This window comes from Euprymna scolopes, chromosome 12 (genome assembly GCF_053919585.1).
Source record: "Euprymna scolopes isolate OS-2025 chromosome 12, ASM5391958v1, whole genome shotgun sequence".
In the NCBI taxonomy this organism is placed as follows: domain Eukaryota; kingdom Metazoa; phylum Mollusca; class Cephalopoda; order Sepiida; family Sepiolidae; genus Euprymna; species Euprymna scolopes.
In genome coordinates, this window is record NC_136493.1 from 131,869,673 (window position 1) to 131,887,553 (window position 17,881).

At 31.7% G+C, this 17,881-nt stretch overlaps 1 protein-coding gene across 6 annotated transcripts in view; it reads left to right on the top strand.

Annotated features, from left to right (window-relative positions):
* The window catches only part of LOC145291489 (uncharacterized), a 129,571-nt gene that overhangs the window by 6,016 nt on the left and 105,674 nt on the right, over window positions 1–17,881 (top strand). For all 6 annotated transcript variants that reach the window (XM_080137371.1, XM_080137372.1, XM_080137373.1 and 3 more), the window contains exons 3-5: window positions 7,145–7,242; window positions 11,816–11,970; window positions 12,686–12,904. In XM_080137371.1, the coding sequence (XP_079993497.1) occupies window positions 7,145–7,242; window positions 11,816–11,970; window positions 12,686–12,904 (472 nt within the window). The remainder of the gene's footprint in view (window positions 1–7,144; window positions 7,243–11,815; window positions 11,971–12,685; window positions 12,905–17,881) is intronic.

Below are 17,881 nucleotides of genomic sequence, written 5' to 3' on the forward strand. Positions count from 1 at the left end.
GGGGATTCCTACATAACTAATAAAAACAATACCCTTATTCCTTTGTCTCCCTACAAGGACATGGTCGATTTTATGTGTGGGTAGCTAGTTCCCTAAAAAGGGGCACTTTTTATGTGACAAAATATTGCTTAAGAAGAATTTCTACTACGATAGAACAGATGCTACATTTTGATCTCAACCCGAAGGTCAGGAATAGGATAAAGTATAGTATCTGTTCTGTCCTCAGTCAGAGGAGGGAGTTCTATTAGACCGAAACAAATTTGTAATTTTTATTCTCAATATCCAGCGTGTCACTTTTCGGGATCTGACTTATTTCCACATTTAGAAACTCGACATCATGTCTAAATTTGCCCTCGTGAGGAGACAAATTTGAAGTCAATGCACAATTGCACAATCTATTTTTACAAAGCAATTTGCACTTGTGTCAATGCTTCTCGTTTCTACGTAACTTCACAATCTATTTATTAAAATCAAAATTTCTTTAAAACGAACTTTTTAAAATTAATGGCGAAATTAATTCCCCCATACTGCATTTCGATTTTTTTTATAACCAAAGTCGACGATTTTAATCTTTTACAAATCATTTGTAACAATTTGAAATGCTTCTACCATAACAAAATAAGTTATTGTTTTCTAACAATTTGGTTCAGTTAATAATTTAATTTACAGGCGATACCTTAATTAAAAATCCTAGTAAAAATATTTGTTTTAAAAAAATTAAAGGGATAAACTTCCCCCTTGTTTTCTAACCCAAAGTGATTAATTAATAATTGACATCTTTTCAAATCAAAATTTTTCTACAAAAACAAATAAGTTTAATTGTAGTATACAAACATTTATTTTCAACCAAATTATGAATAAAACTGTTTTGTCTCAAATCGTGCTTATTTCTTGCCTTGTGAAATAAAATTCTAATTTGTCTCAACGAATATAAATTTGAATTTGTAAATTCTCGATAGCGTCCATTATTAAATTATTAAACAGTTTGTTTTTTTTATTTGAATTTTTTTGAATTCCGTTAAAACTTGTACAAAGCGTTTTTTTTGTTTTGTTTTTTCGTTTTTTACGAAATAATAAAAATTTTAGAGTTAAAGAAAAGGGAAAAAAAGCTGACCTCACAAGTGAAATCGTCATAATTTTGATAGATTTATAATTTAAAGTTCTGTATGGCATCACATTATCACATTATTTTAATTCACTAATAAAATAAAACTAATTTGTGAAAATCCTATTTGAAAAAAAAACCTGATTATGGAATTAAATACACTTTAATACATTTTAGTTTTCTTGTAAACAAGTTAATTCGTTCTTTTTGTTACTATTACTTCAAAAGTTGAAAGGAATTTGGAAGCATTTAATCTGTCGAATGGAAAGTCACTTAAACTAGTTTTAAAATTCTTAGCGGAGATTGAAACTTTCGGAAACAATTATCGTATAGATTAAATAACATTTCGCCATTTGACTTGGCTTTTTGGCTAAGAGCAAAGTGTAGAATCTGTTCTGATATTACATTTCATTTTTTCTGTCCTTTGTCACCGAAGGAAAAGAAAACTTTCTAGACTGAAGCAATTTTAATCCAATGCCCCATTTGGGGGAATTGACCTTCCCACATTAAAATTGACCTTGTGTCTAACTCTGCTCTCTTAGGAAGAAAATAAATATTGACTAACTGTACGCTAATAAATTTAACTTTCAAAATCCGATTTAAAAAAGACAAAAAAATACTAAAGAAAATAAATCTCCCGGACAACGTCGTTCAAACAGTTTTATTTCATTAATAAAAACAAATGTTCATATATGCATTTGTTGAATTTATTTTTTGTCCCAACCAAATCTGTTAGCATTTTCAATTTCCTTGTTTTCTCATATTTGTGAAATGCTCGGTTTCTTTATGGGAAAATTGTCGATTAGATTTTTAATTAAAACAAGTATTTGTTTGGGTTTTTTTTTTTTCTTAATTTTTTTTTTATTTTACTTTCAAATTTTGTTTATCGACAAAAACTTTCTCAATTTTATGTTTTTTTTTTCTTTCTTCTCTGTAGTTAATTCCGATAAATACAAAAAAAATGAATGACCTTATTTTTAGGAAGTCAGTTTTTGATAAACAAAGAACAATGAAAATATTTTTGTTTAAAATTTGAAACTAAACGTATTCAATCGGTATTTTAATGTTGCACAATATATTTTTAATCTCATTCGAAATTTTAAAGTATATTTTTTTATTCAACTATTTGATCAAATCTCATGACAATGTTTTTTTTTGGGGGGGGGGTTAAAACATTTCATGTTTTTCATGTAAAATTGTTTAATAAAAATTATTTCTACGAGCTACTGTTTGTTTTTCAAATAAATAAAATAATGAAAACCTACGCAAATTAAAATTATCAATAAGATATTTTTCATTTGTGCTTTATTTTCTTAATGAATGAATTGTGTAATATTTGAGTAAAGCAAAACATGTCCTTAATTCACACTGAGATCGTCAACCATCAAGATGAATTGTATGAAGGCGATTCACAATTGTTGATTCGTCAATTGACAAATTTTCCTCAAACATCTTGATTTTTATTTTTTACTTTTGGAATTGCGCCTTTTAAAAAAGCAAAAAAAAAAGTTTTGATTATTTTAGGCTTTTCGTTGGAAATTAGAATTGGCATATAAAGAAAAAAAAAATTTTTCTAAGTATGTTTACACAAATTTTGAATAATGGATGTTAGTATTTTTGATTTCGTCTGAATATCATGAACTTTCTCTTCAGTTGAAACAACTTATAAATTTTTCACTTCATAAAAGCATTAAACTAAAAGCAATTTAAACTTTTTATTTGTTTAGTATAAACATTTTTTTTAACAATTGTAAAGATTTTAATTAATAATTAGAAAATAACTGATGCGTAATCAATCTAAATGTAAAAATCATGTACTGTAATCTATTGAAATTGGAACGTTGAAAAATTCAATTTCCTGATCCGAAACTTTTCTTATTGTCTTTAAATACTGAAATTAATAAATTTATTCGCATTTTTATTAAAGAGATTTGTAACCGTTTATAATTTTTATTTTGTTTGAAATAAAATTTAACGATTTTGAAGATAGTGTAATAATACCTAATATAATAGTGTGATGCCTAATTAATATAAGGCCAATATAACCCATTCAAATCTGAGATAGGAACCCCCCCCCCCCTTTATAGAAAAGTTGATCAATTGAGAACAGGCTGTGGCATCACGTGAAACTCCTTTTTACTATCCAACAACAAAGGTGTGAATTTCTTGTTTGACGACATTTTTTTTCTTCTATATTCACTCTAGCCAGTGTAAATCTGAGAAGACCTGTCCGTTTCAGTTGTCTGTTTTTGTCTTGTGATTTTTCTCACAAATTGGTTTGTTAGTCTTTCGTAAGATGTTCAAGTTATATGGTCATCAGTGCAGGCAACAAAGTTGGATTTTTCTTAAAAGATAAAGATAAAATTAACGAATTTTTATTTAAAGCAAATATCTAAAATTCTCTTAATTAGTTTGTGCTCAAAGATTGACAAATTAGGATAAAACGGTATTGGTTACTCAACAAACACTGCTTGCCTCAATGCATCTGAATTTCACAAAAATTTTGACCTTTTTCTCAAATATCTGAACTCATTAATTTTTTTTACACCTCTATGAAATATGTGATGAATATTTGTTTACATAATTTAGGTATTGCTTGACCTTCACCCTACCTTATTGGAAAAGGTTGCAATTTTTCACGTTTTTGTTTGTTTTTTTGTTTTTGTTTTTTTGTTTTTTTCATAAAATACATCCTTTTTTTTTTTTTTTTTTTTTTTTTTTTTTTCATGAATAATGTAAATGAAGAAAAACTGAATTTGTTTTGCCATAAAATTTAGTTATCCAAAATCCACCAAAGGTTATGGGAGCAATATAATTTTTAGGTAGTTGCAAAAAATTTCAGTGGTTGGTGCAATTACTGTTGATCCCAAGGAACCTATTTTTCCAACGAAAATGTTTTATTTCAAAGTACAATATTAGCAATAGCAGAATAATCCTAAAAGCAAACATTTGTAAAACATGCAGTTCATGTTGACACATCATTTTGTGGCAAAAAAAAAAAAAAAAAAATTGTTTTCATACATTCATCTTCATGGATCTCAATGCAAGTGTGAATAAACTGAATTCAGGACCTGTTTTGTATTACTCATATTCCCTTTAATAATTTCTTAGCATGAGAGTGGTCTACTCACTTCTTCAGTTATCTGAAGTCTTGAGTAGTAATGCCCATCAGGGGGTCGTTCTAACAATCGGTCTGACAGATTCTGGGTCATTTCGGTGGCTCTTCACCTGTCATATTGATGTATATGTCCTAGGTAGTATCTACAAAGTCAACCATTTCCGGCCTTGTTTTCTGGTGGAGTAAGTTCATTGCATAACTGCCTGGGGGTGCCCTGACTGGAGAATATAAAAAGGGTTGTCCAGGCATTTTTTGCTAATCCAAAATCCTCCTATATGAGTGTTGGCTTGATTCTCCCCACCTTCTGACTTCGTGTCACATTTTCCCACAGTTGAAAGTAAGACTTTCACACCACCTTTTGTACATGGTATTTGTAATGATAACCTAGTGAACACACATACCGTCTTTTTGTCAATGTATAATGTACAAACTTTGTAAGTTTAAGTTCGGTTGAGTCCTAAACTTTCAATAATTACTGATGTTATGGTAATTCATGGTTAAATTAGTTTAAATAATTTAATAATTTTTTTAAGTATCTTATGTGAATAACAAAAAAATGTGTATGTATGTACGTATATATATATATATAATTATTTTAGAATTAGTTCTATTAAAAACTTATATATTGTCAATTTAATATCAACTTAGACTTGTTTCAAACTACATGAACCTATTAATTTAAATCTTGTCAAAAGAAAGTCTTAGTTAAACAATGTTTAACTATTGCTACAAACATTGGTTTGAAAATATTTTTTTTATGATACCTTTCTATTCCTGAAACTATTCCATTTATTAAATGTCACATTTTCATCGAAGCTTATTTAAATTTATACACTATTAACGGATGTGATTTGTTTACAAGTATACTTATTTAATTTTTGTATGTTTCACTCATAACTTGCACATTTTTCATTTATTAGAGAATAATATGAAAGTAACCATGCCACTGGCATAAAATAGAACAATTTTTTAAAGATTTTATAAAGTAAGATAAGTTCTTTCTCTCTTATCTCAGTATAGCCAGTTCAAGTGATCATATGTAAATGCTTAACTTTTTTGTACAAGATAAATATTTGGCAAACATCAAAAATTATTTTGAATTAATCTTATTGAAAATATAATTAATCTTCTTCAGCTTTTCTTTTTCTTAGTTAAATTCACGGGGGGGGGGGGGTATCCTCTCTGCCTCAAGTATGCATTCTTCCTTCTATCACTCTTTAACAATTGAATGACTTTTTAGTCACACATTTTTGTAGATGCACCATTGACATTAAAATTTTGCTTGAAATATGAAATAGCTGATTTCTGTCAGATTACAAGAGCCTTACCTCCTTTGTTACTATTTGGCTAAATTTCTTTTATCTTTCATTCTTTTTTGTATTTTCTTTTTTCTTTGCCTTTATCCAATCATGACGGTTTTCTCTGAAAAACAAAAATGTTAATTTTACCCTGGCAGCTAAAACTTCAAATGCTTCATGAAGGAGTGAGATGACTTTGTTTTAAATAATCACTTCCTGTCTCCTTCCATCCCCAACATGTTCCTATGCTGTCTTTCTCTTAATTGTGAATTTCTTAGTTGTAACTGATTGGGATAATTTAGGGGGAAAGTTTTTTTACTTTTTATCTCCATGTATAGGAAAGGGGAGCATGGCTCCCCAGATGGTAAATTCATTTTGATTTTGTCCTTTTTGCCACAGATCCACATTACTTAGGGGACAGTGTGAGGGTGCGTGCGACAGTCTGCACATTGACACCGCAGAGATACTGAGCATCCTGTATTTGTGCAGGTTGTTCATGTTTTGGCAACCTTCGCTCAAGTTCGGTTGAGTATTGCTCATTCTTTCTAGGGTATTTAAATCAGTAAAGATATGTCTATACTCATTAGACAAGTACTGTATTTCCTTAATTTTTATACTTATAAGCAATTACTTCCTGTAAATTTAAATGTTAGTTTATAATAAAACAATTTCTGATAAATGTTGTAACAAATTTTTTATGAAGGATTTCTATAAAATGGTTGGTCTACCTTGTGATATAACTTTTTCATACATATATATATATATATATATATATATATATATATATATGAAAAAAGGCAAAATGTGTGTGCTTGTATATCCGTCGAAAACTTTCAACAGACCCAACCAAACTTGACAAATTTTGTATCATTTTAATCTTTAAACTTTCAGATGAAAAATATCGAAACTTTGGCCTGAACGGTCAACTCTAGGTTGGTCATCTGGCCAGTTTTCTGAATGGGGGGGGGGGTCCAAAAATTTAGTGACATTTTAACGGGTTTTTTTCTATATAATTGGAAATAATTCTCATCCAACAAAGTCTTCCAGTTATTAGAGGGAGTTTTTGAAAATATCCAAAATAAACTTTTACGTTTTTGACAACAGAAAAAATAGTGTGTATTAAAAAAAAAAAATTTTAGTATTTTATTTATTTTTTTGTTATATTTTTGCTAATAAAGGTACCAATGTTTATAATCTTTTAAATAAATATTCAAAAACCCTGGACAGCTTCTTGTGTTTGTATAAATGTCATCTTAATTAAATATTCTTTCACCCTTCAATTGACTGAATCTTTAATCTAAGGTTTAAGATTTTCTTAATTGGATGATTTTTTAAGGAAAATATTGAAGCCAATTTAAAATGCTTTTATTATGTTTCAGTTTAATGATTTAATCCAGCTTTGTGTATTCAAAATCAATCTAAAAGGGAAATTATTTTTACTTGCACAATTTTCTACTTTGCATTTAATTTGTCCAACACATGTAAAACTCGCATACCGAATATGATTAAAGATTCTTTCTATATTAAAGATATAATCCATATCCTGCAAAGATAATTTACAAAAGTTTTCACTTGTAAAATATTTTTATCTACATTTTCTTTTGAAATTGTTTTTGTTTTCAGGTTAACGATGAACAGAATTGGGAAGAGTTTCTGGAGGAATTCAATGTTCCCAAAGGATGTACCAATGGTATTCAAGCTCTCAAACAGATATACATTAGGTAATCATTGTACAGCATCTTGCTGGATTTTTTTCTGATTCCTTTGGAATCTTATCACAAATGATATTACACTAGATTTTTTTAATAAATATATAAGTAAAAAAAATCTTAAAATAATGAATTTATAATTTTCTGATTTTTCTTTACTTATAATTGGCCACATGTACTGATTTCTTCAAAGTCAGTATTTGAGATTTTTTTTCCAAAGCTGTAGATCGATAGACGAAATCTTCACTCACATAGATTTACACAGAAATACTGACTTTACTAGCAACAATAGAATCCCTACAGTTATATGAAATATCATTTAAAATATAAACAATTTTGTAATATAGAAAGGCACGTGTAATTAGCTGCACATATAACACGTCCTCTATTTAGAATGAATAAAATGGTGTTAACATAAAATCATAGTTAACATGTCATAAAATCTGATCAAACATTACATTTCATCTTTATTGGTTATTTAAAAAGAAATCAGTGAAGTTTTCATTTTTTTTATTTCACTGAGTAGATATTAAACAGTTTTAAAACACATTGAGTGATTTATATCTTCTGGGAAATGTGTGCAGAACAGTAGACTTTGTTGGTTTGGTCACATTGAAAGAATGAATGGGTGCTTGAGTTAGATGGAGAACAGTTGAGAAAACAAGGTCAGTTGGCAGGGCAATGCCAAGGAAAACATGGGTGGAAATGATAAGGATAGATTTTAAAGACACCTGACCAAAGGTAGGTTAGTTTGGAAGTTAATTTCTGAAAGACCATTGAACTGAATATGATGATAATTATTAGAGAATTTATAAGTTGATTGTACTTTGTCAAGTTTTAAAGCATAAATTTCAATATTTTGTATGTCTTTGAATTGTATTGAACTTGCATTTTTTAACTTATAACTTGGTTTTCTTCAGATATTTGGTTCATACAAATGTTTTTCTGTTAATCTTATGTGATTATCACTATAGTTACTTGATGTATTTGTGAATTCTTCCCAACTAGTCTTTTAATTACACTTTGTCATTTTGCTGATATTATTCTGTTGTACCGTTTTTACCATCCAACAGATAAACTAACAAGCTTATCTCCTCTCATTTAATGTCTACCAGAAAAGTGAAAGTCTCATTAAAAAATTCTTCACTTCTCTTCCTCCTTTCCTTGCCTCATGTCGACATCAACTTTAGAACTTAGTAATCATTGAGATTGCATAGCTTTCATGGTTGCTCTAGAATATATGAAAAACGAAATCATATTTGTGTAAATATAGACTGTCATGATATACATCTTGATAAACATGTATTAAAGATTTGATAAATATAAGTCTAGAATACAAAACATTACTATAATATGGAAGTTTGAAAACAATGCATGTTTAACAATGAAAATTCCATTTTGAACTTATTGAGTAAAAAAAAAAAAATTCACACTTTAAGGATATAATTTAAAACTGTTATCACATAAATTTTCATAAGACTTTAAAAATTAAAAGCATGCAATTAAAATATCTTTTATCGTTGAAAGAATAGTTAATCAAACACCTTGTTTAGTAAGAGTTCACCTTGAAAAAATGCAAAATTGCATTTTATGAAATTCTTGTGTAATAAGAATCTGGTTTGCTGTATTTCCATCTTAATTGAAAGAAAAGTTGAATGTATTTTATTTCCCTTACATCACTAATAACTTTTTTTATTGTGATAAATTTCCACATTTACAATTTTGAATAGTTTTATTACCATATTTTTTTGTCTTTGTCTAGAAATATTTTGCAAAGATTCATAGATTGGTTGTTAACATTGATCTTATAGTATTAAGCAGAACAGATGGTTTGAATCATCCCTGTTACAGGACGCTGGTATCTCACCATTTAACACTTCCCAGCAAATCTGGTACCCAATTTATACATCTGGGTGGAGTTTTTTTGCTTACAAGATCCAGACTAATTAAAAAAAGAGTTCTGTCTTTTTTGATTAGTCATTGAACGGAGTTGAAATGTATACAAAATGTGGGTAGCAATTGTTTTCAAATTCAAACATCCAGTAATAGAAACATCAGACATTATAAAAAAACATGCACACCATGTACGTCCATCAGTTATAAGCCAGACAGCTATGAGAAGGATGGAAGTGTCTAGAGATCTTGGAGCTGTTTGCTTGCTGACTTCAAAGTGGGCTTATCAACAGCTGCATCTCATCGCCGCATATGTCATGTATTTGGGGATATTACTGTGGATGAACGTTCTGCATGGTATTGGTTTAAAAAAATTAACTCCAGAGATTTGTCCCTCCGTGATGAGCCACAGGTTTTGAATGACAGTCCTGAAGATAGTCATTGAAGTAGTCTGTGCGGTGAACTTGCAAGACAGTTCGTTTCTGATGATATAGTAAAACTTCACCTGCATTGCCTACGTAAGATGTACAAACTGAGCAAGTGGGTTCTGCAAATGCTGTTGGAGATCCATAGGGGGCAACAAGTGACAGCTTGTATATTGCTGCTTTCTCACCACTGTAATGCATTATTATTCAATCGTGTGTTTAGTAATGATGAAAAGTAGGTTCTGTGCGAAACTCCCAAACATTCTAGACATTGTTTGTCTACTCAGGATGCTGTCAATCACACCGCAAAACCGCCTGTGCACCCACACAAGATTATGCTTTGTGTCTGGTGGACAAGTCAAGTGGCTCATTATGAACTGCTGCCAATAGGCTAAATGGTCACTGGAGACTTATACAGCAATTGAAATGAGTGCAACAGGCATTACCCCAGAAATAGCCAGTACTGGTGAATTGTAATGGTGTGCTTTTCTTCCACGACAACGCCATGTTGCACAAGTAGGTAGGGATACTATACAGCAACTTGTGGGGGAGACTTTGTGCCATCTACCTTATTCACTTAATCTTGCACCATCTGATTAACACCATTTCCACTCCCTGGATAATCATCTTCATAGGAAATCCTTCACCAATAAAGTGGATTTGCACCCAGCCCTCACAGACTTCTTTGCATACAAAACCTCCAAGTTCTACCACATGGGGATACACAGCTGGAAACACATTAGCAGAAGGTGGTGGATGCCAATGGCAATTACTTCAAAGACTAAATATAATTTGCACATACTTTGGTCTTTTGGCCAAGATCAAAGTGTAGTATCTGTTCTTCAGATGCGGCACTTCCATTTCTCGTTCTCTTTCAGTGGAGATATCCTTCACGACTGAGACAATTTTTATTTTTGTACCTTTTCTCCACGTTAAACGACCCTGGTGTCTAACTCTGTCCCGTGGGGAGGCATTGTAAATAGGTACTATGAAGCATTGTTTTTTTTTGGGGGGGGGGTTACAGACGGAACTCTTTTTGGTTAATTTGTATTATGAGTGCAATGTTATTTTTTGGATTTTGCTTTTTTGCACATTGCATTTTAATAGTTTACTTGAATGAGATTTTATTTTATAAGAAAGACTTCAATTTTTTGTTAAATACATAAATCTTTACTAACAGTATTATGATTCATTAAAATTGTGGGGTCTGCATTCGCACATGGTCCACAAAGTATGGAAATTAAAAAATTAAACGTTTACAAGTGTTTTTGATATAGATGTACATAATAATACTTTGATAAGTATGTTTTAACTTAAATAGGGATGGTATAATATTTTGGGTTCTGCGTTCGCATCTGGCCTCCATAGAATGGAAATAGGCACACATTTTAATAAAGACTGAAGAAATATGGTATAATAAAATTATGGGGTGTTCGTTCGCACCTGACCTCCATAGAATGGAAATATGTCACAAAGTTTAACAAGGTATTTTAATATAGATCCACAGAATATTGTGATAAGTGTTTCAGTGTGAACAGGTATGGTATAATAAATTATGGGGTTTATCTATTTTATTTTTACTTTCATCATATTTTGCTTTGGTTTTGATACGCCCAAATTCGAAGCTATCTCATTGCAACCCTTCCTTTTCATAACCTATCATGCTTTCATAAATCAGAGTTCATTTTCTGTAGGCTGTTTTTGAACCCAGTCAATGACGGGTACTTTTGCTAGTGTGCGTATATATATATATATATATATATATATATACACAATTTTTTTTTTTGTTATTACGTTTGTTTCTATTTGATGCAGATTTGTCTCTTAGCATTTTTTTGAGTGAGATATCCAGATTTCTTGAGATACTTATAGACTACATTTTAATAATTTTAATTTATTAATTTTTCAAAGATACATAATTCATATATTTTGGTGTTTCATCATTGGATATCCTTAGCAATAAGTTCCTTAATTGAAAAATACCAAAAAGAATTCTTTATATTTTTTAATCTTTCAACTAATCAACTCCTCGCAATAATGTTTGAATGTTGCTGTTCCACTTAAATTCCAACGTGGCATCTGTTAATTGAAAGATCTTATGAGACAAGTCTAATAAAATTTACATACTTTTAACTATTTCCATGATGCATACATTAACTATTTATTAACTGAATCCTAATTGTCCTTCACTATTTTTTGTTTTTCTCATGTTAAATCAAATTTTAACGTTTAGAAGAATCATTGTTTTTTTCTTTTCTATTTTCTAGGTTTCTTAATGAATTTGAAAAAGTTAATTTTCTCGGAGAAGATCCAGACCATGAAATTATGGATGATGATGATGATGGTCCATCTCGGAAAAAGTCTTCCACTCCACTACACAATGTTGCACTTACCTACAAATATAGTCAGCATAAAGTCTCAGGTGGGCAGAATTATTTTTTTTATCAAGTCTTTTCTTTTTTTTTCTTTTTAAGAGAAAAAAAATTTCAGTTACTTTTCACTACAAAATATGTAATGTATTTGTGTTCTCCCTGCTTGAGGATGCAATTGAAAATGAAGAGCTATACCAAAATCAATTAAATTTACTCAAGTTTTAAGAAGAATTAAATATTGGAGATTTTCACAATAATATTGTGTATGTTCCTGCTAGACATCAATAAACCACTAAGATAAAGTCTTTTACAAAAAAATTAAAAAAAACTGGACATATGCAGTTTAGGTTGGAAGTAAGAGTACATGATACTTCATTCATTCCAGGATAAAATCTATATTTATCTCTGCTTGTCTGTTCCACTTTTTTTGGAAACTACAATCTGACTGAAATTTTGTATGAACCTATAAGGTGAAGTGAACTAAGTATTATGATATCCATTTGATGTACAGTTAGGGGTTAATAGAGATTAGTATTTAATGCAAAAACTCGGCACAAATTTAATCATATTCAACCATCAATTTGACATAATGCATTGACTTTAAGTTAATGGATTATTTCTACCTATTTTTAACAGTCAACATTTTTATTTTGTGATTATTTTTTTTTTCTTTTGCAATAAATTCTGTTTATTATAAAATCTTATTTTTTCTCAGATTTATTGAATGATTTTTTTACCTGTTTTTTTAATATTTTATGTGTCCAGAAAGCAATCGACAGCATGCTGGTCTCTCGTGCCAGTTTGTCACATTTAGTGATTATGAGAAGTTGGAAATGGCTTTACTGTCTGGATTACCTAATGAAGTGGACTTTGTTGTCAATGTATGTACATTACTTTCCAATGACGGTAAAAAATCTTTACGTTTGGATAAATCAAAACATCTATTGGATCTTCTCCTGGCACATATAGGGATCTTCACTCGTGGTAAGTAAAAGCTCTGTTTTATTTAATTGCTCTGTTTGAAATATAAAAAATGATATATTGTTAAACTAAAATCTTGCAACGTTATTTGATCATTTTTGTTCAAAGCCAATAAATCCTTTGTGCTTTGCTGTCAGGTTCCTATTATAAAGTAATGGTATTTCTAAATATGTTACACACATTTTTCATACCTTTCCTCACAACTCTATTTATCTGCAAGAGAAATTTCAAAAACAAAACCATCACAAAATTATATTTACCTAATCAAGTTAGATAAAATCTGCTGATGTCAGTTTTTATTTTATTCTTAACATGGAACAATGATGAAGAAAAGGAAATGGTTAGTTAGAATCAAATGTACATGTCAAATGTGTTATTTAAATCTAAATTGAAAAATCTGACTGATTTTATTGTGTATATATTGCATTATATATGCAATCTGTTAAGCATAACAAAATTTTCTGCTTGATTATGCCTTTTTTGTTTCCATTTTTCTGATAATCATTTTGTGTGAAAATCCGGTGACACTAATTCTGGCATCCATGAATTTAAATTGTTAACATCTCTCTTGGATCTACGTTTCTTCTTTTGATATCTAATCAACTTTGCATGCATGTTCTTGGCTGCTTTTTGAAATGTTCTTTTGTTGTTACATCAAGCTGATTTGATGACACTTGTAATACATATGAAACAGATTAATTTTTTTTTGATTTTGACAACAAAAACATCATTAGAAAAATTGAAAAAGTAAAAATGCATAATCAAGCAATGCTATTCGGTTATGTTTAACAATATTTATATAAATGAAAGCATGCTGCTTAAATGCATGCACACACTACGTGTGTGTGTGCGCACGTTTTTAGTCTAAAAATGTAGAAAATTAAAGAATGTACTGAATGAATTCAGAAATGATTTACAATTAACTTGAGATATTTTGCATAGTTTGTGCTTGACCAATAAAAAGAGGCTTATGCTTTGCAAGTATCTTGAAATTCCCTAAACTTAGTAATATGTTCTTTCCTTTTTGTAAATCTATAGGTTATAATGAAATAGGCTTCAACAATATTCTTATGGTTTTCAGTTACTTTCTTTTCCTCTTCTATAAAGATCTTGATTTTGAATAGACCCCAACTATGCATATAATAACATACTTTGCACATAATGAAGATTACAACACCCGATTTCAGTATCACATAATAGAAGAATAAGTTTCCAATGTGATTGAGGTGATAATGGTTTTTGCAAAAGGACATCTCATTAAATATAAAATTAAATATAAATATTTGTTTCTATTGTTTTCACTTTCATATAACACATAGTTCTATTGACAACTATTTTTTATGTTTGTGAATAAAGGCATTTTTGGTGAAACGCCATCTGTTTATTTTACTTCTGGGTGGACTTGAGAATTTCAACAAGTTGCAGTCTAGTTATAGATTGTAAATTAAAAACTAAGCCCAACTGTCCCCCCCCTCCCCCCAAAAAAAAACAATACACACACACTGCGGCTAAACAAATAAGTCACTGGGTACCCCGCTCCTTAACAAATAAGTGAAAGTATTATTTTTTTTTTTCATGGTCAAGACGAGGATATGATTCGAGCTAGTTCATTTCTATTCAATTATTGTTGATGACCAATTTGTCTTTTGTATCCTGTTCAAAATTGCTAGTGAACTAGGCTTTGTTTGAAACATTCTAAAAGTACCTATTTACAATGCCTCCCCACGAGACAGAGTTAGACACCAGGGTCGTTTTTTAGTGTGGAGAAAAGGTACAAAAATAAAAATTGTCTCAGTCGTGAAGGATTTCTCCTCCACTGAAAGAGAACAAGAAATGGAAGTGCCGCACCTGAAGAACAGATACTACACTTTGATCTCGGCCAAAAGGCCAAGTAGCATTAAAACATCCATTGCTTGATGTGAATATTTTAGTAATATTCCTATTTTAAAAGTATACTGTTGTATCAGTTAAGATAAAAATGAATGTAATAAGTCCCTAGACGTACCCCTCCACCATACTGTATACCGATACTCTATGGCTGACTGGGATAGCTTCCGTACATTCATATCTGATCTACCGCTGCATTCCATGTTTAAAAAGGATGTGTCCTCTATAGTATCAGACCTAACCGAATGGTTAATTGTAGGCATAGACCGATTCATACGATCTAAAAAATTCCAACAAAAACCTAACAGCCAGCCATAGTTTTCCCCAGAATATGTTGCTGCCATTGTGCACAGAAATCACTTTTTCCATAACTACCAACGTAATAGATGCACTGAGACTAAAGCTGCTTTCAGGAACGCCAGCAACCACTGTAAAAGAGTAATAAAAAATGCAAGAGAGCTATATGCCCAGTCTGTTAAATCCAAAGTAGCTGATCAGCGGCTTGGTTCCCACCAGTTCTGGCAAATAACAAATAGGATCCTGAACAGAAGTGTGCGTTCTATCCCAACCATTATCAATGGACCAGAGGTCATCTCGTCAGCATCAGACAAGGCCAAACTATTTGCAAAGAACTTTGCAGCTAATTCTACCCTATGCGATGAAGGCCATCAACTCCCCATATTTCCTCTTATAACGCAAAACACGCTAGGTAATATACAAATATCTGTACATGAGGTCGCCAAGCTAATCAAGAACCTTGATTCCAGTAAAGCAACTGGCCCTGACGGAATCCCAATTATAGTGTTAAAAAAGCTTCAACCAGAACTTGCCCCCATACTTACAAAACTGTTTAAGCGTTGCCTTAAGGAGAAGTGCTTTCCAACACTCTGGAAAACCTCATCAGTATGCCCTGTTTTTAAGAATTCAGGTGATAAGTCCTCTCTCTCTCAGTACAGACCTATAAGTCTCCTGTGTGTCATGAGTAAGTTGCTGGAATCCATACTAAATAGAGAAAAAGTCAACCACCTCAGCAGAAATAACCTCCTTAGTGACACGCAATATGGTTTCCATTCTGCAAGATCTACCACAGATGTGCTAACGGTTATATCTCGTAGGATTAGCGAATCTCTCGACAAAGGCTACCTTTCTAGGGCAATTGCACTTGACATATCAAAGGCCTTTGACAAGGTATGGCATAAGGGCCTACTTCACAAGATTTCCAGCTACGGTATAACTGGAAATGTTTTCTCAATCATTAAATCATTTCTCTCTAATAGGCTCATAAGAGTAGTGGTCGATGGACAAAAATCAGAGGCCCAGAGTATTAATGCTGGAGTCCCTCAGGGGTCCATCCTGGGCCCAACTCTCTTCCTGATCTACATCAATGATCTCCCTAAACACATACTTAAATCATTCGTTGACATCTATGCTGATGACACGACCATCTACAGCAACACATCAAAGGCTGTAAATGACAAAGTTCTCTCTGATTCTCTCTCCTCTGATCTTGAGCGTGTAATTCAGTGGGGGAAGATGTGGCTGGTTATCTTTAATGCATCTAAAACCAAGCTCCTATCTTTACACCATCAACGCTCTGTTCCTTATCTAGCATCAATTGTAATGGATGGCTCACGCCTAGGAGAAGCTCAATGTTTTGACAAGCTTCTGGGCTTGACCTTTACTCCTGATCTGAAATGGGACACGTACATCAAGTCTGTTGCCAGGGTCGCTGGAAAGATGGTGGGTTCCTTCTACCGCTCCAGAAGATATCTCACTAATGATGCAATTCTCTATCTATATAAAAGCCAAGTACGTCCAAGGATGGAATACTGCTGCCAATCTGGGCAGGAGCTGCTAAAAATAGCCTATCCTGCCTTGACAGAGTACAAAATAGACTTTGTAGCTTAGTGGGGGATGCCCTTTTCTCTTCCCTGCAACCTCTCTCCCACAGAAGAGACATTGCGAGCCTGTCTTTGTTTTACCGTTATTTCCATGGCAAGTGCTCGTCTGAGCTCCAATTTCTGGTCCCCCCTCGTCAATCTTTTATGAAAAACACCTGTCTAGCTGAATCCACTGTCAAAAATTTTCCCCACTCTCTATCTGTGCCTAAATCAAAGCGTAGATTCCATGAACACAGCTTCTTTCTCAGAACAGCACGCCAGTGGAACTCTGTTCCGTCTGCCTGTTTCCCACCTGACTACAACTTGGATGTTTTCAAATCCAATGTAAACAAATTCCTGATTAACTGCCCCCCCCCTTAAGTAGACATTTTATGAAATCTCAACACTAACGTACAACGTACTGTACATGCAATAACCCTTATCCTGAGTGGCTTCCAGGCCTTAATAAGTGGTGACCTCCTTGTAAAAAAAAAAAAAAAAATTGTGATGTTCCATACAATGTCTCTGCAGATTCCTTCTATGATCCTCTTTGTTGAAATAATCCATAGGATAACAGTTTTTTGTTTAAGCATAAACTAAATAGCGTAACAAAATGGAAACTATTGTCAAATCTAATGACTGATCCATCTGAACGACAAAATCTGAAAGTATGAGTCAAAATACTTGCAATGAATAATACATCCTCTCTCAATGACATGTGTCTTAAGGTTGTTGTGGTCAGAAATCACTTTAATCTGTAGATACATAGATGGGAATATTCAAATTCTTAGTCAAGAAAATACAGGGAAAGACTGTTTTATGTTTATCTGATGACTCAAAATGGTACACAAAGCACAAGATTTTTTTTCCCCTGTGCTAATTTTAATGGCAAATTTTTTTCACCAACTAAGGGAGACAGTAAATTTGTGGACAAACTGTGACCTGTGGGAGTTTCTGAATACTATGCCTGATTTCATGAGAAAATATTTTATTTTTATCGTAAAGTCAAATGACTAAATTAGAAACCAATCTTGATGTAAATTTGCAACTTTATATCGACATTATCTTTCTATTTATAAGGATAACTTGTATTACTCTGTTGGTTAGTAATGACAGAAGTTCTCTGAACTTCATCCACTTTTAATCATTGGAATGCAGGAGTTGGTGCTCATGATTGCAAAAGTTAGGAGTAAGTTCAGAGAACTTCTACCAT